The sequence below is a fragment of the Petaurus breviceps genome, unplaced genomic scaffold (genome assembly GCF_028583685.1).
Source record: "Petaurus breviceps papuanus isolate PSGF00001 unplaced genomic scaffold, PetGlider_PUasm1.0 90925, whole genome shotgun sequence".
In the NCBI taxonomy this organism is placed as follows: domain Eukaryota; kingdom Metazoa; phylum Chordata; class Mammalia; order Diprotodontia; family Petauridae; genus Petaurus; species Petaurus breviceps.
The window spans coordinates 11,253,223-11,277,340 of NW_027187380.1; the positions used below are offsets into that span (position 1 = coordinate 11,253,223).

The 24,118-nt window shown below is 40.2% G+C and overlaps 1 protein-coding gene across 1 annotated transcript in view; it reads left to right on the forward strand.

Moving 5' to 3' along the window:
- Nucleotides 1–226: 226 nt before the first annotated feature.
- Nucleotides 227–24,118, forward strand: part of PRPSAP1 (phosphoribosyl pyrophosphate synthetase associated protein 1) — a 43,571-nt gene continuing 19,679 nt past the window's right edge. Inside the window, exons 1-3 of the mRNA XM_069076310.1 lie at nt 227–1,864; nt 15,230–15,282; nt 16,590–16,656. Of these exons, the coding sequence (XP_068932411.1) occupies nt 1,695–1,864; nt 15,230–15,282; nt 16,590–16,656 (290 nt within the window). The 5' untranslated portion in view covers nt 227–1,694. The remainder of the gene's footprint in view (nt 1,865–15,229; nt 15,283–16,589; nt 16,657–24,118) is intronic.

Below are 24,118 nucleotides of genomic sequence, written 5' to 3' on the forward strand. Positions count from 1 at the left end.
ATGAATACAAGGTAGTTTGGAGTGGGGGGTGCCCTAGCAGCTGTGGAGATCAGAAAAGGCTTCATGAGGATGTTGTGCCTGGTTTTCCCCACCCCCCTACCTCAAGGAGGTGAGGGGTCTGCTGGGTCAGCTCTGCCCTCCTCTACTGGGTCTCCGCCCTTTACCCCAGTCAGCTCACCTGCATAGAAGTGGGCAGGCTTCTGGGTTAGGCAGGGAGTTTCAAGTCTTTATAAGCTGAGGTTCTGCCCCAGACCAGTGCTGTTGCTGGCTGCTACTGCTATTGCTGTACCTGGGACATGGGATGGTGCCTGCTCAGCCTGTCATGTGGCCTGGTCAGCCAACATGGCATTTTAATAAAAGGTCAGTTTCTAAATCTCAAAGGGTTTTTGAAATCTAAGTTTTTATAACGCTTTGGAAAGAAGAGCCCTCAAGGAACCCTTGTATTGACTTTAAAGGAGTAGAAAAGGGGTTGTACTGGAAAGGGCCAGGGACTTGTGTCACCTAAAGTCAAATCCTGCTCAGACAGTTTTGTTCCTCTCTGCAAATCATTTAACCTCCTTGGGCCCTAGTTTCCTCACCTATTAAATTGGAAGGGAGGAGGTTGGGCTTGATGACAATTGTAGAGGTATGCTGGACCCAACTCAAAGTATAGTCGAATGTTAAATTTCTAGTGTCAGCATTTATACCTCGGAAATCAGGAAATCCTATAAGTTAGAACTCGATTTGTTTTGTTGACTTGATGGAGAAAATGTTAATAATGCAAATTAAATTTAAAAGTGTGTCCAGCGCACATGACCTCCTTCCACCACCCGGATGTTAAACATTTACCAGCATACCTCTACTTTAAGGTCCTTTGTAACTCTAAATCTATTCCTATAACTACAGGTAAGATAACATTCACATAATAAATCGAGGATCCGAGCCTCCAGCCTTCTCAGGGGAGTTTTATCTATTACAGTATGGTCAGTGTGCAAGACAGGATGCTCAGCCAATCGGCTTACCCCTTCCCCCAGAAACGCGCATGCGCCAAGGGCCATAGACGTACAGGGCTAGAGCGTAGAACACGGACAGGGATGACCTGTCTTGAGGAAAGTCCTGGGATCTACTTTCTCTCTCCAGTTCTCTCTAAACAACTAATGTAACAAGCTAGACTCCAAGAACTTTTATTGTTTTGGAACTCGGCTACTGCAGATTTAAAAATACAACGGTCCTGAAGTCGGCCATCTTGGATCGGGGCAGAAGCATTAACCATGGGACCGCCTTAGCCCGGCACTGCCCGAACCTGCGAGGAGGAAAGAGTCCCCCTGGTGGCCGGAAGTGAAAACGATGAGTCCCTCGCCACTTTCCATAGAGAAACCGCCTCGGACAGACCGTTGGAGGAGGAGACTGAGGCGAGAGGGAACGACACTCTAGCCCGCGCCTCTAGGATTCTAAGAGGGGGCTGGGCCTAGCTTCTTCCCTGTGGTCGGAGCACACGAGGCGGGGTGGAGGGGGACGGGAGGTCACCAGGGCCCTGAGGGCTGCGGGGGAGGTCCGAGATTGCTGGTGGCTCGAGTGGAGACCACCCGACTCCTCCCTTCCTGTTCCGACTTCGTCCCTTCCCCCGCCGCGCTTGCTCTCTAGGCGGATGGGGCCTCGACCTCGGCCTCAGTAATTCTTACTGCCTCCCCGCGCTGTCTGCGGAGGGCTGGACGATGCCCAAGAAGCTGCTGCTGCTGCCCCCGCTGTCCGTATCCTCGACCTTTCGTGCCCTTCGAGCGCGACCCGCTGCCTTCCCAACCATGAACGCCGCCCGCACGGGATACAGGGTCTTCTCGGCCAACTCCACCGCTGCCTGCACGGAGCTTGCCAAGCGCATCACCGAGTAAGCGGGAGGGGCACGCATGCGTGACGTAGGGGTGGCTGGGGCTGGTTTTGGAATCGGGAGACAAGGGTTCGAATCTTGCGTGTGTTATTTCTCCGATTGTGGACCTCACTTTCCCCATCTGTAAAAGAGAGGAGCTATGCTAAAGGGTGTCAGAGCCACTTTACAGCTTTAAGTTCAGTATTCCCTTTTTGCATTTGGGCCTGAGAGAGGGGAGGCAAGTTTGGAAAAGAAGGAAGAACAGGTGCAAGGCCTACTTTGCACAGACAACCCGGAAGAGTGTCTGGCATTTTTTTTCTTAAATTAGTTTTTCATTATCACATTTGAGGAAAGTCCTAGTTATATCCACTGCGGCTGTTTCCTAGTTGGTAAAAACAGACAAATGAAACAGGACTAGTAGATGGGAATGTGGGTATCCTTCCATTTTCAACACCGCATTACTACTTACAGACTCGCCACTGATACCAGCACTCAGCTTTTTCTTCTCCTTAGAGGTTAGTGCTATCCAAATTCATCAAGCTGATCCAGATCCCAGTGGCTATGATTCATAGACAGCTGTTATTCCCTTCTTTTCTCAGTGTTATGCTCCTAAATTCTTAGGTCAGTGCCCTCAATTTTACAATTCTGTTGGGCTGCTTGGATCTTGGAATTAAAGCTGGTCTGTACTCTTAAGTAATCTAATCAAACATCTTTAATTTTAAAGATAGGAAACTTGTAAAATAGATATGTAATTTCCCCTGCAGTTCTTTTTCTCCTCCCAATGTGCAAGGCCCTGGGGGTACGAATTGTTTTTTCGTTTTGTCTTTTTTGGAGGAGGGAAGGCAGGGCAATTGGGGTTAAGTGACTTGCCCAAGGTCACAGAGCTAGTAAGTGTTAAGTTTCTGAGGTTGGATTTGAACCTGGTGTCCAGGGCCCCTGCTCTTTTCACTGGGCCACCCAGCTGCCCCAAAAGTTTTTTTTAAAGAAAACTTTCTGCCCACAGGCTTATATTCTTTTGGGATGATCACTGAGTTAAAGCTGGTCTGTACCTTAAGTAATTTAATCAGCCCTCTCTTTCATTTTAAAGTTCAGGAAACTTGTAAAATAGATAAGTGATTTATTCCACAGTTATTTTATTCCTCCCTAATTGATTCTCTGGGCTGTTCGATGTTGCCACTAACCCTGGAGTCAGGAATTCAGAGTTCAGATTCAGTCTGTGAGGCTTACTGGATATGTGATCCTGGGCAAGTTGCTTAATCCTTATTTGTCTCCTCTGTAAAATGGGGACACACTTGATAAGGATATGCCAAGGCATTCCATTATCTTTTCCAAGCAAATCCCATGCATGGATAAAGCCTGTTGGGTTACATAGCATCAGTCACAATTGAGCAACAAAATTGGTTCTCTATCCCATTCCTTCTTAGGCTGTTCCAGATCTTTTAACTCCATCTAGTAGTCTCTGATAAAGAGGTGGCCCTTCTCTTATCTAAGAATCTTTTGATCTCACCTCTCTTTTCAAGCATATGGTTCCCAATAACATCCTCTCTAATCTTCAATCTCTACCTATCTACGGTTTCCTCCCTGCTGCTCACAAACACACCTGAGTCTTCCTCAGATACCACCATCTTTGCTAACTCATCTCATTTGGTGTCTTGACTTTATCTCCTCAGTCTCCTCTTAAACACATGCAATCTGACTTCCAAACAATCATTTACCTGAGACTACTCTCTCCAAAGTTATCAATTTTCTCTTGACCTTTTCTCAGTCTCCTTGATCTCTTGAGATTGGTCACAGCCTTCTTTTTGTACTCTTTTCTTTGGGTTTTTGTTAACACTACCCCTGGTTCACCTTCTCCCTCTCTGGTCAATTATGAGTCTCTTTTGATAATTTTGTCATCCACATCACACTCACTAACTATGGATGTGTGCCAACACTCTATTGGGTAACTTCTACTCTCTAGATGTACTCCTTTACCTGGTGATCTCTTGAGCTTCCATCAGTTCTCCCATCTCTGTGCCAATGACTCCCAAATCTATATATCTAGCCCTAGTCTCTGTCCTTAGCTCCAGTTACTCATAACATACTGTCAGGACAATTCCATCTGAATATCCCATAGGCACACCTTAGTGTGGGAACCAAGATAGTAGAATGACAGGAAGCAGTGTGTTTGGCTTCCCTCCACAAACTCCTTCAGACAGATATAGACTGAATCTTGATGGGGAAATCCATAAAAAGTCAGTAAGTCATTTGTCTAGTTTATCTCCAGATATGGGGAAAAGAGAGATCAAGTCTAGTCAGGCACCAGGGGAGCACTCCAGCCTCTAAGGAGAGGCTGTGCACCCAGCCAAGAGGAGGTCCCAGTCCTATACTGAGGGGGACACTGCAGCAGGACAGGTGCAAGCTAGAAGCTTTGTTGCCTGCTACCCAGTTCTGAATCACAGAGCAAGGATGAGCACAGTGAGAAAGGGACCTGTGCAGGGGAGTGGCATCCCTGGGGAAAGAGGCCCTGGATTTATATGGGGAAGAAAGGAAGTTCAGAAGCTGGAAGCAGCAGTGGTCTGGCTCACACCCCAAGCTCAGAGCAGGGTCTTATTTCTAGCATCTATCCTAGTTTTCAGAGGAATAACCAGAGCAGGAAACTCACACCAAAGGGGAGCCACAGTTCTTCAACTCTGAACCAGTAGAACTTTCCACCACGCTGATAGGAGTGGAGTCCAGGAGTAGTCTACTTGTTGCTCAGGCCCAAGTCCAGGTCATGAACTTGCAGGGTTTAGACTCTTTGGGTGGCCAGCAGTCAAAAATTACCCTAGACTGCACCACTCACCTGCCATTGAGAAGACAAGAAAAATAAAACTCATTACAAACATGTATAATAAAAACAAATTTCCATGTGGATCATGTCCTAAAAAATACTTGTCTTATTCTGAATCCTTCACCTTTATTAAAGGTGGGTGGCGTATTTCTTCATTAGTCATCTGGAAATCATGTTTAGTCATGTTGATAAGAGTTCAACTCAGTAGTGTTTTGTCACATTTACTATATGCCATAACTTGTTTATCAATTCCCTAATTTATGGACATCTTCTTAGATTTCCATTCTTTGCCACTTCAAAAAAAAAGTATTTTTTCCTTCATTCTTAGAATTTGTTTTGCTTAGGACTTAATCCCTCCTGTAATCTACCCTATCCCTTTTTACTCTGATTTCCATGTTGAATGAAGTATATTTCTATACATATGTGTATTTCTATTCCTTCTTTTGACCATTTCAGGTGAGAATGAAGTTCCAAGTGTCAGCCGCTCTTCTCATGCACTCCTTACTATTATTTGAGATAATATTCCCTTTCTTTACTTTGCCTTTCCCCCCAGTGTATCCTTCCACTCTCTTTCCATTTTTTTTTTAAGGTCATCAAGTCATAACAGAAAAACTTTTAGTTGGATACCCTCTTTGAACTCTGACCAGAGGGACCACATGTATTGTCTTTCTATATTGGCATGTAAGAAGTTTATCCCTCATTTAGGGTTTTTTTTTTTAACCATTGTTCATTTTGAATGAATAAACACATTTTATGTGTTCAAACTTGTTTTTAAACTTCAGAGTTCCTACATAGCTCTGAACTTTTCATCAGGAATGCTTGGAAGACCTCTATTTCATTAAAGAGCCATTTTTTTCCTCAAATAGCATTATATTCAGTTTTGTTGGGTAAATTATTCTTGATTGCAAGCCCATATCCTTTACCTTCTGGAATATTGCATTCTAAGGTCTCTGCTCCTTTATAGTGGTGGCTGCTAAATCCTGTGATCCTGACTTCTTTCTTAGTACTTGAATGCTTTCTTTCTGCTTGCAGTGATTCTTGAATTTTCCCCCCTTGGTCTGTTTTTCAGGTCAGTTGTTTTTGCCAAAAACGCCTAAAAATCTGAATGGACTAAATAGAAGCCACACAAGATTATGGTGTAATTTCTATGAAAGAGAGAAAATCTTGGAATTAGTTCAGAATGTAAAATATAAAGGTCGACAACCAAGAGTAACATCCTATAAAACTATGCATAATCCTGTAGTGGGGAAAAAATTGACCTTTAACGAAAGAGGACTTTCTAGTGTTCTTGATATGATAAGAGTTAAGTAGAAATTCTGAAATGAAAACATGAGTCAAAAGAAATAAAAGCCAATTACTCCATGAGGCAACAAGAAATATTAAAACAAAGTAAAAAGTCCAGGAATTTTAATTGAATTTATCCCAAGCTGTGTTTTTCTTTGAAGCTTTGTATGTAGCTGTTTTAAAATCATTATCTTTTTTTTTTTGGAGGGGGAAAGGTAGGGCAATTGGGGTTAAGTGATTTGCCCAAGGTCACATCGCTAGTTTTTGTGTTAAGTATGAGGCCAGATTTGAACTCAGGTTCTCCTGACTCCTGGGCTGGTGTTCTATTCACTGTGCCACCTAGCTGCCCCCTCATTATCTTTTGCATTCATGTCCTGAGTCTTCTTGTCATCATAATGGTTTTTTATAGCGGGATATATTTTTTTTAATTTGCTCATACTTACACAGGCTATAGCCCATCTTGGAACTTGATGCTAGGAGTGGACTCTGGGGCACTTTTGGAAGGAAGGTCTTCCCTGGTGCTATTGCTTTTTGCTGGGGGTATTAAGGATATTTTAGAATTTCAGGGACAGGCTGGGGACTTGCAAACTTTCAGTACTTTCAAAGTCAAACCAATTGGTCCCAGTACCCTTGTATAGCCCTGGGACCTCATCTTATCCTGGTGCACAACCTCTCTCCCTCTCAAATACTCTGTGCGGTATGGTTCAGTCCTCCTGACCAGACCCTTTCACCCAGTATCTACAGGCATTTGTTTCCTTGTGACAGAAAAATTACTACCTGTGGCTTTTCCTTGGATTGTCCATCCGGATTCATTCTGGTTTTTTAAATCTGTTTGGAAGAATTGGCAAGGAACTCACTGTACTACTTCATGCTGCTTTAACATCTTAGATCTACCTCCCATCAGTTCTTTAGGATTAAATTATTTATTCTTTGATTTTGAATCTTTTCTTCAAATTTCCCTCTTGGTGTTTCAGTTAGTAAAGTACACATTTGATATTTTGCTTTTCTGTAATTATGTTAGGTGTCCTTATGCTCTGGCACATGGTCACTTTTTGTAAAGCCATGATGCACAACTTAGTGAGATGTATATATGCTTGGCAGATTCTTTCTGTTTTAACTTTGCCCAAGATTTGGGAAGTTTTTTTTTTCATTGTTTTTTAAAATATTGTATTTGTGTTTTGTTTTTGTTTGTTTATATTTGGTCTTAGTTTTCAGGGAGTTTGATGGATCTTAAATTTTTTTTCCCTGATACTTTGGCCATCTTCCTTATCCTTCTTCCAAAAGAACTGATTTCTATTGCCAGGATCCTGGGTTGTGATAAGTGAACTTTGTTCTGATATTTTTTGAAATTTCATGGAGTTTTTGAATTTTGAATATTCCATTTTTCAAGATGCCCACAAGTTAGATAAGTTATTAATCTATTTATTCTCTTTTCAGGTTTTCTCTCATTTCATTTTTATATCTTTGTTTCTTCCTGGCACTCTTAAAGTCCTTATGAAAGAATCTTTTTTTGTTTGTTTGAGACTCTGCTTTTACTTGTACATCATATCTATCTCTTCAGGTTTTACCTCTTGGACTTTACTTGGATGTGTTGGGTATTCTTTTTTGGACTCTGACCCATCTGCAGTTTGGTTGCCTCTGACATTCTGCTCTTTCTCTCTGGGTAGTGACCTGTGGAGACAGGCTCTCTCTTCCTCTTATTTTCTGACAGGCCAGGACTGAAATCTGGCATCATGTCTCATTTACTGGAGGTTGCTTAGGCTGGTCTGAGACCTCTTTCTGGGGCATCCTCATTCAGCTTGCCTGTTGTTATCAGTCTTGTTTATCTGGGCTTGTCTAGCTTCCCTGGGATTCTTCTCCCATTACCTGCAGGCTTTAACCATTTTTACTGGAATTTAGGCAGGTTTTCCTTGCAGGCTCTACCTTTCAGCACTTAATGACTTTTGGCCTATTTGCTAGGACTTGTACTGCTTTCCCTGATGCAGCTCCTCTCCCAGAGCCTACAGGCTTCAAGCTTGTTTATCAGACTGCACTGGCTTCCCTGGTCCTACCCCCTTTAAACCTCTGCCAGTTTCTGCCTCTTTTTTTGAAGTTCTGAAGTGGGTGGAAAAACTGACTTCTGTATTCTCTGTTGTTCTAGGCTTTTCTGGTGTTTTTTTTTTTTAATCATTGCTTCATCTGGGGTCCTTTTCATCTCTTTCTTAGGCTGTGTGTGTAGGAGAATTTGACTTATCTATAACCCTTTACATTACATCTGTTATCAGGAACTAGAGGCCAAATTCTTGAGAAGCTCATCCATGTCTGGTTCTTGGCTTTCCCAGCCAAAATATTGAATGGAAAAGAAGTTTCACTCTTAAGGACTTGTTCTTAGGGTACATCTAGAAAGAATCAGCATTAATTCTAAGTCTTTTCTAGAAGTAGCTTGATTATTTTTTTCTATTCTTCCGTACATCAGATGGGAAAATACAAATATAGACATGCTGTTGGACTTTATGTCCAACTCATGTTAAATTATCTTTAACTTTTGGAAATGACATCAAAATTATGACTTTTTATTTTTAGCCCAGGCTATAGGGTGATAGTGTTGGAGCATAAAGACTAGATAGTCTTAACTTCTCATTTATAGATAGGGGTTAATACTCAAGAGTGCCCATGGTCACATGGTCAGCATGGGTCAAAGGTTGGATTTGACCCCATGTCTTCCTAATGCTAAAGACAGCTCTCTATCCACTGTGTTTCATAGGAGTAAGAATATAGTTTCTGATTTTTAGCCTGGTTTTTCAACTTATTTGGGAATTCCAGTGTCTTAATGAAATGAAAGACCTTACTTCTACCTCAGAATCCATATGCCAGTGAAATCACAGGCCATGATCCTTCTTCCCCTTCCAAAAAAACAAAAACAAAACAAAAACAGTCCCACGATGTGTTTAAGATTGAAGGGCAGACTTGTGATTATGAGTGCAATGAGAGGTAATGCTAAAGATCAGGTTTGTAGCATTGTGCACGATGTGTAGCCTTTAGCCATACCCTTTTGTTTCCTCACTTGAAAAACATGGGGGGGGTGGCAGAGTCAAGACATCGGAGTAGAAACAGGACTTCCTTGGCGCTCCCACTTCCACCTCCTCCAATTCATGTAAAAGGTGACTTTGAACAAACTATGGAGCTACAGAACCCACAAAAGACACAGAGAAGCTAACCCTCCCACTGAGGACAGCCCAACAAGCTGGCAGGAAGTGGCCAGGGCAGCTTGTTGGGCTTGTAGCCCCTCGCAAGCCCTGAGGTTTTAGCCTCAGGGTGTCTACGACCAGCCACTGGCTGGAAGGACTTCAGATCACCAGCAGCTGTGGCGGTTTCCAGAATTATCAACTCATAGATGCTAAGGATAAAGTGAGAAGTCATTGCAGTTGTGGACTTTGGGACCTGGGAATTGGGGAAGGGGGTTTGCACTTTGCCCCCAGGGCAAAAAGCGGCGCTGTGGCCATGTGGCAGCTGCCGCCACATGGCTGCTTCAGAGCTCCTGGCCTGCAGATTGTAGGGGGACCAAGCAACCATTCTGAGGAGTAATCGCTCTTGCTTTAACCTGCTTGGATCTGGATTGCTGTCTAGGATGGAGGTCTTCGGGTACATGACCAGGTGCCAGAGCATGTAGAGACTCCAGAGAGGGCAGCCAACTAAGGCAGCTGAGAAAACCCCAGCAATTTGGGACAAAGCTCTCCTCTCTGGAAGCAGAGTTCTACTGTGGCAAAAGCTCAGAAGTCAAGTAATTGAGTGGCAGCATTAGCAAGCAAAGGAAGCAAAGCAAGCACAGAAATCTGACTTTGGATTCCTTTTTGGGGGACAAAAAGGATCAAAGCATGGAACGGCAGAAAGACAGTCAGAATTCCTTCACCAAAAGCTTCCAGGAAAAATGTGAATTGGTTACAGGCCACAGAGGAGCTTAAGAAGGATTTTGAAAACCAAATAAAAGAGGTAGAGGAAAAATTGGGAAGAGAAATGAGAATGATGCAAGAAAATCATGAAAAGCAAGTCAACAACCTGACTGAAGAAAATAATGCCTCAAAAAATAGACTAACTCAAATGACAAGAGAGATTCAAAAAGCCAGTGAGGAGAAGAATGCCTTAAAAAGCTGAATTTGCCAGATGAAAAAAGAATCTCAAAAGCTCATTGAAGAGAATAATTTCTTCAGAATTAGATTGGAGCAAATGGAAGCTAGTGACTTTGTTTGGAAACAGATCCAAACAAATGAAAAAATAGAAGGCAATGTGAAATATCTCATTGGAAAAACTACTGGCTTAGAAAATAGATCCAGGAGAGATAATTAAAAATTATTGGACTACCTGAGAGCCATGATCAAAAAAAGAACCTAGAAATAATCCTTCAAGAAAATCTCAAGGAAAATTGCCCTGATGTTTTAGAACCAGAGGGCAAAATAGAGGTTGAAAGAGTCCACCGATCACCTCCTGAAAAATATCCCAAAAAGAAAACTCCTAGGAATGTTATAGCCAGATTATGGAGTTCCCAAATCAAGGAGAAAATATTACAAACAGCCAGGAAGAAATAATTTGAATATTGTGGAAACACAATCAGGATTACACAGGACCTGGCAGTTTCCACATTGAGGGATCGAAGGGCTTGGAATACGATATTCCAGAAGTCAAAAGAGCTGGGATTAAAACCAAGAATCACCTACCCAGCAAAACTGAGTATCATGTGCCAGGGGAAAATATGGTCATTCAGTGGAATAGAGGACTTTCAAGCATTCTTGATGAAAAAAACAGAGTTGAATAGAAAATTTGACATTCAGATACAGAGAAGCAAGAGAAGCTTGAGAAGGTAAACAGGGAAAAGAAACCATAAGGAACTTATCAAAGCTGAACTAATATTCCTACATGGAAAAATGATAATTGTAACTTATGAAACTTTTCTCCGTATGAGAATAGCTGAAAGGAATAGAAATGTATGTATATATATATATGTATGTATGTATTGTGTATATACGTATACACACATATATATGTCTATATAGGAGGGTGTATGAATACATATGTGAGTATGGGTATATATGTGTACAGGTATACATAGACAGAGGGCACAGGACCAACTGAATGGGAAATGATGATACTTAAAAGGCAAAAATAAGAGGTGAGAGAGGAATATAATGAGAGGAGATGGGGATAGACAGAATGGGATAAATTATCTCATATAGAAGAGGCAAGGGGAAATTGTTACAATGGAGGGGAGGAACAGGAAGGCAAAAGGGAATGAGTCAACCTTATTCTCATTGAATTTGGCTTAGGGAGGGAATAATATGCACACTAAATAGGGTATCTCACCCTATAGGAGAGTAGAGGGGAAGGGAAAGCGGGGCAGATAATGGAAGGGAGGGCAGGAAGTGGGGAGGGTAGTTGGAAATACCCAGTTTTGAAAAGGGAAAGGATCAAAATAGAGAATAGAATAAGTGGGGGGTAGGATAGAATAGAGGGAAATATAGTTAGTCTTCCACAATATATCCACTATGGAAATGTTTTGCATAGCTACTCATGTACAACCTGTATTGAATTGCTTATCTTTCCAGTGAAGGTGATTGACAAGGGAGGAAGGGAAAAGGTCTGGAATCTAAAGTTTTAAAGTCAAATGTTTAAAAATATATATACATATTATTTTTAATATTTTACATGTAAATGAGATATACAGGCACTTGGGCATCTAGATCCACTGTGCGCTACTGGAAAGTCGAAGGAGGAACAGGGGAAGATATGGGAGAGAACAGGAGGGGATGTTCAGTGGGAATGCTGTTTTGGGGTGGTGGTTAGGGAAAATTGGGGAGGAAATTGGTAACTGAAAATCTTGTGGAAATGAATGATGTAAACTAAAAAAATAAAAAAAGAGAGAAAAAAAGAATAAAAATAATTAAAAAAAAAAAGAAATTCTCAAGGAAAATTTCCCTGATGTTTTAGAACCAGAGGGCAAAATAGAGGTTGAAAGAATCCACCCATCACCTCCTGAAAAAGATCCCCAAAAGAAAATTCCTAGGAATATTATAGCAGGTTCCGGAGTTCCCAGATCAAGGAGAAAATATTACAAGCAGCCAGGAAGAAACAATTTGAATACTGTAGAAACACAATCAGGATAACACAGGATCTGGCAGGTTCTACACTAAGGGATTCAAGGGCTTGGAATATCATATTCTGGAGGTCAAAGGAGCTGGGATTAAAACCAAGAATCACCTATCCAGCAAAACTGAGTATCATGTTTCAGGGGAAAATATGGTCATTTAATGGAATAGAGGACTTTCAAGCATTCTTTTTTTTTTTTTTTTTGCTTTTTGGAGGGCAATTGGGGTTAAGTGACTTACCCAATGTCACATGGCTATTTTTTGTGGTAAGTGTCTGAGGCCGGATCAGAACCCGGGTCCTCCTGATTACAGGGCCGGTGCTCTATTCACTGTGCCACCTAGCTGCCCCATCTTTCAAGCATTCTTGATGAAAAAACCAGAGTTGAATAGAAAATTTGATATTCAGATACAAGAAGCAAGAGAAGCACGAGAAGGTAGACAGGGAAAAGGAATCATAAGGAACTTATCAGAGTTGAACTATTAACATTCCTATGTGGAAAAATGATAATTGTAACTTATGAAAATTCTCAGTATGAGAATAGTTGAAGGGAATAGAAATGTGTGTGTGTATATATATATATGCATATATATATACATATATTCATACATATATGTCTATATAGGAGGGTATATGGGCATATGAATACATATGTGAATATGTGTACAGGTATACATAGACAAAGGGTACAGGATCAGTTGAATAGGAAGGGATGATACTTAAAAGGTGAAATTAAGAGGTGAGAGGAATATAATGAGAGAGATGGGGAGAGATAGAATGGGGTAAATTATCTCATATAGAAGAGGTAAGGGAAAACTGTTACAATGGAGGGGAAGAACAGGAAGGCAAAAGGGAGTGAGTCAACTTTATTCTCAATGAATTTGGCTTAGGGAGGGAATGACATACACACTAAATAGGTTCTCTCACCCTACAGGAGAGTAGGGGGGAAGGGGAAGAGAGGGGGGATGATGGAAGGGAGGGGAGGCTGGAGGAGAGGCAAGTTGGAAACACCCACTTTTGAAAAGGGACAGGATAAAAGTAGAGAATAGAGTAAGTGGGACATGGGATCTGATGGAGAGAAATATTGGCAGTCTTCCACAATGTGTATCCACTATGAAAATGTTTTGCATAGCTGCACATGTACAACCTCTTTTGAATTGCTTATCTTCCCAGTAAGGGTGGGTGACGAGGGAGGTAGGGAAAGAATCTGGAATTCAAAGGTTTAAAATCAAATGTTTAAAAAATATATTATTATTATTATTTTACATGTAACTGGGAAATAAGATATACAGGTACTGGGGCATAGAGATCCACCATGCCCTGTTGGAAAGTTGAAGGGAGCATGGGGGAAGATATAGGAGAGAGCAGATTGGGGAAGGGGATAATTCAGTGAGATTGCTGTGTTGGGGTAGTGGGTAGGGGAAAAATGGGGAGAAAATTTTTAGCTCAAAATCTTGTGGAAATGAGTGATGTAAACTAAAAAATAAAAAGAATTACAAAAAGAATATAAAAAATAATAAAAAATTAAAAAAATTAGAAAAAGAAAAACATGGGAGGCTAGGTGGCACAGTAAATTACCGGCCCTGAGTTAAAATCCAACCTCAGACACTTAACACAAAAGCTAGCCATTAACCCCAACTGCCCTCAAAAAAAAAAAACATGGGGTCAAACTCTTCCTCTTCTTTTGTCTCTTCTCTCTCGTTGTGAGGCTTTTACAGTATTGTAAAGCTCAAATCCTGACTGGAAGACTTCTTTCTGGGATGTAGGATACAGAAATTGGTGACCATCATGCCACTCATATCCACTTTTGTGGGGGGTAGTAGAAGAACCACTTTACTACACCATTAAAACAAAAAACGTGGTTGTTGGCATCTGTAGTTAACAGTGGTCAGTCTGCAGTGAAGTAGTCAATCTTCATCTATCAATTGAAGTAATGGTAAATATAATTAGTTATAGAATCCATACATGAAATATATTCAGTTTCTGTGTATAAAAGATGGGTTTGTATACACACAGTTGTAGTATGGCACTTCTGGTATAGTATATAGTGCATTCCTGGCTGCAGAATATCTTCGCTGTTGAATCTTTGGTGTTAGAAAGTAGTGCTACTAATAGTGACCATTTAACTGGATGATAGTTGATATTTTTTACTTGTATGCCTTTTATATTAAATAAAATACATGAAAAACTAATTGCCCATGAAACTGAAAAGGTTTTGCATCGATGGAAAGAATACATTTTTATAACAAAGAAATCTAGTGATGGGGGGCTTTGAATAAGATATCTCTATATACAAAACACATAGGGAATTAACTCAAATATGTAGTATACCTAAGGCCATTTCCCAATGTGGTCAAAGGATATGAATAAATGATCCTTAAAATAGTTGTAAAAACTATTAACCAATCATATGAAAGATTGCTTCAGATCATTAATAGGAAAATACTCATCAGAACAACCCTGTGATTTTACCTGAGAACCCCAAAGATTGGCAAAAATGGAAATAGTGTTGAATGGGCTCCAGAAAGAATGGCAAACTGACAGTATAACTGTAAATTAGTTCAACTGTATTTGGAAATATGCTTTCTTTCTTTTTTCATTTTGGATGGGGGAAAGCAGGGCAGTTGGGATTAAGTGACTTGCCCAGGGTCACAGGGCTGTATGTCAAGTGCCTGAGGCCAGATTTGAACTTAGGTCCTCCAGACTCGAGGGCCAGTGCTTTATTCACTGTGCCACTAGAAATATGCTTTCTTTAAAAAGTATCTAAGACCCAGAAAATTTGACCCAGAAATACCACTTGTACCCCACATTAGTTAAAGATAGAAATAAATCTCACATACATGCCAAAATACTCATAGCAGCTCTTTAGTGATAGCAAAGAACTAGAAACAAAGTAGATACTTATTGACTGGGAATGATGTAACAAATGGTGGTACAAAAATGTAATAGAATATTATTGTATTGTACTAAGCCATAAATTATGAAAGATTCAGAGAAGCATGGGAAGACATTAACTGATATAAAAAAATTAGAACCAGGAGAACAGTGCCTTCAGTAAGAAATAACAATGTAAATGGAAAGTAAAAAAGAATATAATATAATTATAATGACCACAGAATTCTATAGAAGAAAAAGAAAGAAAGAAAAATTATTAATCTGTTTTTTTCCTTCTGCAGGCGTCTTGGTGCTGAGTTGGGAAAGTCTGTTGTGTACCAGGAGACAAATGGAGGTGAGAATTTTACCTTAATTCAGTACCTTAGCATAGTTTAGAACTAAGTTTGGTTATCCAACATTTTTAGAAACCATTCAGAGTCTTTTGCATACAGAGAGTTTCTTCCTTAGCAGTAGGGATAAGTAGGATCTTAGATTTAGAATTGTAGGAGACTTTCAAGGCCAGTCCCACCTCATTTTACATGTGAGGAAACTGGGTCTAGAGAGGTGATAAGGTCATAAACATGGTAAGTGGCAGAACCTGGATTTAGGTTCCGTGTTCACCTCTTGTCCTTTATGTTCTCTTTTTCCCAGTGTGCATCACTATCCATTATCCAGGATCCCAGAAATATTTATTTAGAAAATGTTAGCCTTTTGGTGTTAATTCAACAAGCACTTAAGAGCTGACAGTTTGATCCAATGTACTATGAACAGAAAGATGAAAAAAACAACACAGCTCTTGGCCCTCAAAGAGCCTTCAGTGTATTAGTAGTTAAAAAAAAAATCTGGTGCATACCACATGGAAGGAGGTTTTGTTTCAGTGTTACTGATTTTTATTTCATTGCCATGTGTTTCCAATATGAGAAGACTACTTTTTTTTTCCAGTAGAAAATCAAGCTATCAATAACCACATTAAAAATACCCCAAATCTCTAATTACAACTGAAATACAAATTAATATGACTTCAAGGTTACACCTCCCATCAAATTGGTAAAGATACAAAAATGACAATTTTTGACATATGATTGGCAAAGATGACAAAAGAGAGGAATACAGTAGTGAAGTTATGTTTTTTTATTTTTATATCATCCACATTTCCTAATGCATTCCACCCTCCTTTCACCCCAGAGAGCAATCCCTGGTAAAAAGTGAAAAAATAGTTTGACAGAGCTAACCAACATATCAAAAAAGTCTGCCTTGAATGGATCTTTAGGGTCCTCTTCCCCCCAGACAAAGAAGTAGGAGGAGGTGCCAAAGAAGTAGGCGTAGCAGTGTCAGATAATGCAAGGAGCTCAAAAAGGCTGAGGACTGAGAATGGGCCATTGGGTTTAGCACTTAGGAGATCATTGGAGAGAATGGTTTCATCTGAAAGATGTTAGAAGTCATATTTCAGAGGGTTAAGAAGAGAGTGAGGACATGGAGGCATTCGGTAGAGCTGACTTTCTCAGAGTTGAACCCGGAAAGTAAGCAGAGAGACAGAGAGAAGTTGATTATGTGGCAGACACATAATAATGTATAATCATATGTGAAAACTTAACAAATATACCTTCAGCTGTATTATTTGAACTATAAGCTGTGTTTAAAATCTTTTTCTTCCCTTTTCAGAAACAAGAGTTGAAATAAAAGAATCTGTTCGTGGTCAAGATATTTTTATTATACAGACAATACCAAGGTTAGAGCTCACTTTATATCTTTTTCCTTTCAAGGACTTTATTATATATATACTTCTTCCAAAATAGGATTTTTAGGTTCATGCAACTGAATTTGCTCATTAGTATAAAATCTATTTCCCTGAGCAGTTCCTTCTAGTTAGAGGAATTCTGCTGTGGGGCTTTTTGTTAAATACTGTGTCATTTGTTTAGGGCCCCTCATCCCCCATCAGTGGATCTCCATTTTCTCAGAACCAGCAAAATAATGACACCTCTTCCAGCCCCTCTCTTCCTCCATATCATTCTTCTTCGACTATCTTAAGAACCACCACTGAAGTTCTGTGCACATTAGACAAGTACAAGATGCAGCAGTGTGTGAATTTACATGCTGGGGCTGACAGCATTCCTATTCCCATTCGGGGTCATATCTCCATACCATCTAATATAAAACATTTAATTTTTCTTTGCCCTGGAAGATAGCATTTTCTGTAATAGATCATCAATTGTTTAAATTTAAAAACAATTAAATTATAAATAAGAATCATTAATAAGAAGAAATTCAGTTTAACTCAAACATTTATTAAGCACTTCTTAAGCGCTAGAGGCTAGGAGTACAAATACAAAAACAAGGAGAAACAGCACCTTCCCTGGGGAACAGGGTTCTTAACCTTCAGTAGATGAACTTGTTTTTCCAAAATATTTTGGTATCTGTATTTCAGAATATTTGGTTCCATTGTAATACTATTTTATTTTGTGCTTTTATAAACTTCATTCAGAGGGGGCCATGAAACACAAAAAAGGTTAAGAAGCTATGGGCAAGATAGAAATTGACATTTAAATAGTGATTTAGGAAGCCAGACTACATCACCTCTAACATTTTCTCTTGCTCTGACCAGTTTAGTCCTGTAATGAAAAGTTTATCTCTAGCTTTTTCATTTTATATAGTTGTAATCGATGTGTATATAGTTCTGGTATTGTTGAGTATCTCTTTATATATATAGGTCTTTCCATGTTTCTTCCATATTTATTTTCATTATTTTAGTAATAATGATGGTAACAATAGTAGCTAACATTTATTTTGCTTACTACATAACAAGGCACAGTACTAAGCACAAATATCATATATTATACAAATATTATCTCATTTGATCCTTAAAACAACCTTGGGAGGTAAATGCTGTTATAATCCCAATTTTACAGATGAGGAAACTTCAGGCAACCAGGGGTTAAGTGACTTACCCAGGGTCATAGCCAGTAAGTATCTGAGGGTAGATTTGAACTCAGTTCTTTCTAATTGCAGTCCCATTGCTCTTCTATCTGCTATACAACCATTTATTTAGCTCTTTTCCAGTTGACTGTTTTACTTTTCCTATCACATATAGAGCAGCTATAAATATTTCTGTATTTACAAGTTTTAAGTTACCACCAGGGAATAAAATTCATATCAATAATTTGGGGGTTATGTTACCTTCTGATTAATGTATTCATTGAACATTTCACACAGGTACTTAATAAAATTGTTGTGCTAAGCCCAAGTGGAGATATAAGAGGTAAATAGTCTCATAGATCTCAGTCTCTAAGAGACTTTTTTTTCCCCTCTAAATTGGCCTTGATCAAGTATATATATTTCAGGAATATTCCTCCTCTGTCTTCTGTGTACTGAAACCAACATGGCAAAGGCCTGCACATAGGTACGTTCTTTAACCAAACTATATTCCTCTGGTGTTTGAATTTGAGCAAAATAGAATTAATGCAATAGGAAGTTTCTTTACCTAGTTGACCTCTCAACTGTTGGTACTCAAAGCATACATCTTTTTTGTTTTGTTGTGGTTTAAATAAATTAAAGCAACTTTAATATATATACCCCAAAAGCTGTACTATTTACATTAACTGCATATTTGCTTCTGGATTTTAAAAATACTTTTATTGTTTTAATTGGCATCTACAAACCTGACAACAAAACTTCTTTCCGAGGACCAGCTTCCTTAAATAAAAGAGAAGCTCATCTGTAGTCTGGCCATTTGGTGATGAATTCTTTTTTTTTTATTAATTTATTTTTAGTTTTCAACATTCATTTCCACAAGATTTTGAGTTACAGATTTTTCTCCCTTTCTTCCTCCTACCCACCACCCCAAAATTGCGAGCTGAATACTCCTTCCCCTAATCTATTCTCTCTTATTTCCTCCCCCATCTCCCCCCTGATTTTCTAGTAGGGCAAGATGGATTTCTATACCCCAGTGCCTGTATATCTTATTTCCAGTTGCATGTAACATGCATTAACATTTGGTTTTTGAAACTTTTGAGTTCCAGAGTCTTTCCCTTCTTTCCTCCTCACCCACCCCCACTGGGAGGACAAGCAATTCAGCATAAGTTGTACATGTGTAGTTACACGAAACATTTCCATAGTAGTTATATTGTGAAAGACTATATTTCCCTCCCTCCTATCCCACCCCAAATTGTTCTTTTTCTACTTTAACCCTGTCCCTTTTCAAAAGTGTTTCCTTCTAACTGTCCTCTCCCCGAGTCTGCCCTCCTTTCTGTCACCCTTATCCCCTTCCCCCTTGCTTTTCTGTAGGGTAAGCTACCCAATTGAATGTATGTTATTCCCCCCTTAAGCCAAATTCAATGAGAGTAAGGTTGACCCATTCCCTTTCACCTTCCTGCTCTTTCCCTCCATTATAACAGTGTTCTCTTGCCTCTTTTATATGAGATAATTTATATGAAATAAGTTTACCCTCTCATGCTTCTCTTACTTCTTGTAGTTCAAAGTCAAATTTTCTGTTCAGCTATGGTTTTTTCATCAAGAATGCCTGAAAGTCGGGATGGCTTAAGTGGCGCAGTGAATAGAGCACCGGCCCTAGAGTCAGAAGAACCTAAGTTCAAATCCGGCCTCAGACATATAACACTTACTAGCTGTGTGACTTTGGGCAAGTCACTTAACCCCAATTGCCCTGCCTTGCCCCCTCCAAAAAAAAAGAAAGAAAGAAAAAAGAATGCCTGAAAGTTTCATTGACTGACCATATTTTCCCCTGAAGCATTATACTCAGTTTTGCTGGGTAGGGGATTCTGACCTCCGGAATATCATATTCCAAGCCCTTCGATCCCTTAATGTAGAAGCTGCCAGATCTTGTGTTATCCTGATTGTGTTTCCACAATATTAAAATTATTCCTTCCTGGCTGCTTGTAATATTTTCTCCTTGACCTGGGAACTCTGGAATTTGGCGATGATATTCCTAGGAGTTTTCTTTTTGGGATCTTTTCAAGAGGTGGTCTGTGAATTCTTTCAATTTCTATTAATTCTTTAAATATCTATTTTGCCCTCTGGTTCTAAAATATCAGGGTAATTTTCCTTGAGAGTTTCTTGAAGGATGACTTCTAGGTTCTTTTTTTGATCATGGCTCTCAGGTAGTCCAATAATTTTAAAATTCTCTCTCCTGGATCTATTTTCCAGGTCAGTGGTTTTTCCAATGAGATATTTCACATTGCCTTCAATTTTTTCATTTGTTTGGATCTGTTTTATAGTATCTTGATTTCTTATAAAGTCATTAGCATCCAATTGTTCCAGTTCTCTTCAGTGAGTTTTTGAAATTCCTTTTTCATCTGGCAAATTTGGCTTTTTAAGGCATTCTTCTCCTCATTGGCTTTTTGGGACCTCTTTTGACTTTTGAGTTATTCTACTTTTTTTTTTTTCAAATGCTTTATTAACTTCAGATTTACATCATTCATTTCCGCCAGATTTTGAGTTACAAATTTTCTCCCTGTTTTTCCCCTACCCACTGCCCCAAAATAGTAGTCCCACAGGATATCCCCTCCACCAATCTGCTCTCTCCCATATTTTCTCCCATACCCCTTTGGACTTTTCCAGTGGATCTCTATGCCCCAGTGCCTGTATATATATATATATATATTTGAATATTTCATTTTAAAACTTTGAATTTCAGATTCATTCCCTTCCTCTTTTGTCACCCATCCTTACTGGGAATATAAGCAGTTCAGTATAGATTGTACATGTGTGACTAATGCAAAACAATAACAATAACAATTACATATTGTAAAAGACTGACTATATTTCCCTCCCTCCTATCCCACCTATTCTCTGCTTTGATACCATCCCTTTTCAAAAGTGGGTGCTTCCAACTTCCCTCCCCTGCAGCCTGCCCTCCCTTCCATCATCCCCCCCTCTCATCCTGTTCCTCCCCATACTCTCCTGGAGGGTGAGATACCCTATTTAATGTATAGTTCATTCCCTCCTCAAGCCAAATTCAGTGGGAATAAGGTCAACCCATTCCCTTTTGCCTTCCTATTCTTCCCCTCCATTATAACCATTTTCCCTTGCCTCTTCTATATGAGATAGTTTACCCTTCTGTCTCTCCCCATCTCCTCTCATTATATTCCTCTCTCACCTCTTAATTTCACCTTTTAAGTATCATCTCTTCCTCTTAAATTGGTCCTGTGCCCTCTATGTATATCTGTAAACATATATACACACATTCACATATGTATTCATATGCCCATATACCCTTATGTATATATATTTCTATTCCCTTCAACTACTGAGAAAAGTTTCATAAGTTACAATTCTTGTTTTTCCATGTAGGAATATTAATAGTTCAACTTTGACAAGTTCCTTATGATTTCTTTTCCCTGTTTACCTTCTCATGCTTCTTGTATCTGAATGTCAAATTTTCTATTCAACTCTGGTTTTTTTCAGCAAGAATGCTTGAAAGTTGGGGCAGCCAGGTAGCACAGCGTTTAAGAGCACCGGCTCCAGTGTCGGGATGACCTGGGGATCAAATCCGGGCTCTGATAGCACCACACCCAGAAATAACTGGCCGTGTAACCTTGAGCAAGTTACTTAACCCTGATTGCTTAAAAAAAAAAAAAGAATGGGTGAAAGTTCTGTATTCCACTGAATGACTATATTTTCCCCTGAAACATGATACTCAGTTTTGCTGGGTAGGTGACTCTTGGTTTTAATCCCAGCTCCTTTGACCTCCAGAATATCATATTCCAAGCCCTTCGATCCCTCAGTGTAGAAGCTGCCAGATCCTGGGTTATCCTGATTGTGTTTCCACAATATTCAAATTGTTTCTTCCTGGCTGCTTGTAATATTCTCTCCTTAATATGGGAATTCCGGAACCTGGCTATAATATTCCTAGGAGTTTTCTTTTTGGAATCTTTTTCAGGAGGTGATCAGTGGATTCTTTTGACCTCTATTTTGCCCTCTGGTTCTAAAACATCAGGGCAGTTTTCTTTGAGAACTTCCTGGAGGATGATTTCTAGGTTCTTACTTTGATCATGGCTTTCAGGTAGTGCAATAATTTTTAAATTATCTCTCCTGGATCTATTTTCCAGGTCAGTGGTTTTTCCCATGAGGTATTTCACAATGCCTTCTATTCTTTCATTTGTTTGGATCTGTTTAACAGCATCTTGATTTCTCATAAAGTCATTAGCTTCCATTTGCTCCAATCTAATTCTGAAGCAATGATTCTCCTCATTGAGCTTTTGAGATTCTTTTTCCATCTGGCAAATTTGGCTTTTTAAAGCATTCTTCTCCTCATTCCCTTTTTGAGGCCCTTTTGCCATTTGAGCTAATCTATTTTTTAAGGTATTATTTTCTTCAGTAAGGTAGCTGATTTTCATTTCATAATTTTCTTGCATCATTCTCATCTCTCTTCCCAGTTTTCCTCCACTTCTCTTATCTGCTTCTTAAGGTCCTCTATGGCTTGTAACCAGCTTGTATTTTCCTTTGAAGCTTTTGGTGCAGGAGTTCTGACTTCACTGTCTTCCTCCTGTTCCGTGCTTTGCTCCTTTTTGTCCCCAAAATAGGAGTCTAATGTTGGAATCTTCTGTCTGCTTTGTTTCCTTTGCCTGGTCATGTCACCCCTCAGTCACTTGGCTTTTTGCCACAGTAGGACTCTGCTACCAGACAGGGGAGCTTTCGTCCCAAATGCTGGGGTTTTCTCAGCGGCCAGAGGTATTAGATGAGTGCCCTCTCTGAGGTTTCCACACGCTCTGACAAGCTGGACACACACGCCAGGACCTCCACCCTAGACTGCAATCCAGATCTAAGAAGGTTAAAGCAAGAGCAATTACCCCTCAGACTGGCTACACTCTGCAGGCCAGGACCTGAAGCTGCCACATGGCTCTGGCTGGCTGTGCCGTGGCGTCTCAGTGGCTTCTCGCCCTGGGGGGCAAAAGCCACGCACTCCCACTTACTGGGTCCCGAAGTCCAGACTGCACTGACCTCTCACTTTGTCCTTCACATCTTTGTGTTGATAAATCTGGAAACAGCCACAGCTGCTGCTGATCTGGAGTCCCTCCAGCCAGCAGCTGGTCAGGCCCGCCCTGGGGCTGAAGCCTCAGGGTGGGTCTGGGTTTGGCTCCCAGAGCACTGTGCTGGCCAATTCCTGCCGGCCTGCTGGTCTGTCCTCAGCAGGAGGTTAGCTTCTCTGTATCATTTTGTGTGTTCTGCAGCTCCAAAGTTTGTTTAGAGTCCCCTTTTTACATGGATTGGGGAAGGTGGAAGCCAGAGCAGCGGGGAGGTCCTGCTTCTGCTCTGCCATCTTGACTCCACCCCTGAGTTATTCTACTTTTTAAGGTATTATTTTCTTCAGAATTTTTTTGGGTCTCCTTTAGCAGGCTGTTGCTTTTCATGATTTTCTTTCATCATTCTCATTTCTCTTCCCAGTTTTTCCTCCACTTTTTTTTCTTCTTGAGCTCCTCTATGGCCTGTGATCAGTTCATATTTTTCTTGGAAGCTTTTGATGCAGGAGTTCTGACTTCATTGTCCCCCTCCAGTTCCATGCTTTGATCCTTTTTGTCCCCAAAAACGGATTGTATGGTCTGATTGGGCTTTCTTATCTTGCCAATTACTTGACTTTTGAGCTCTTTGCCATGGTAGAATTCTGCTTACAGAATAGAGAGCTTTGTCCCAAACTGCTGGTGTTTTTGCAGCTGCCAGAGCTATTAGTTGGGTGCCCTCTCTACAGCCCCCACAAACTCTGGCTCATTGGCCACTCACCCCAGGACCACCACCCAAGACCAAGATCTAGATCCAGGCAGCTCAAAGCAAGAGTAATTTACCCTCTGAATGTTCACTTGGTCCTCCTGTGATCTGCAGTCCAGGAGCTCTGGAAGCAGCCATGCAGCCTGTGCCTCCAGCTGCTTCTTACCCCAGGGGCAGGGGCCAGACCCCCCCCCAACCCCCCAAGGTGATGAATTCTTGAGCTTCTACAACCCAGGAAAGAAAGAACAGTACAAACATGTCTACAGTCCTATTCTCTGCCTCTTCTTCCATTCCCACAGTGACAATGATGGAAAAGGGATGCCAAGAATTTCACCATTTCTAGAACCTGTAAACTTTGAATAGGAGATTCTCATTCAAAGACCATCAAGGAGATAAAGTGACTCAGCCACCTTGACATTCTTGTTGTAAAGTAGCCCAGTATAAGAAGTGATATAAAAGCTAAAGCTATCATCAAA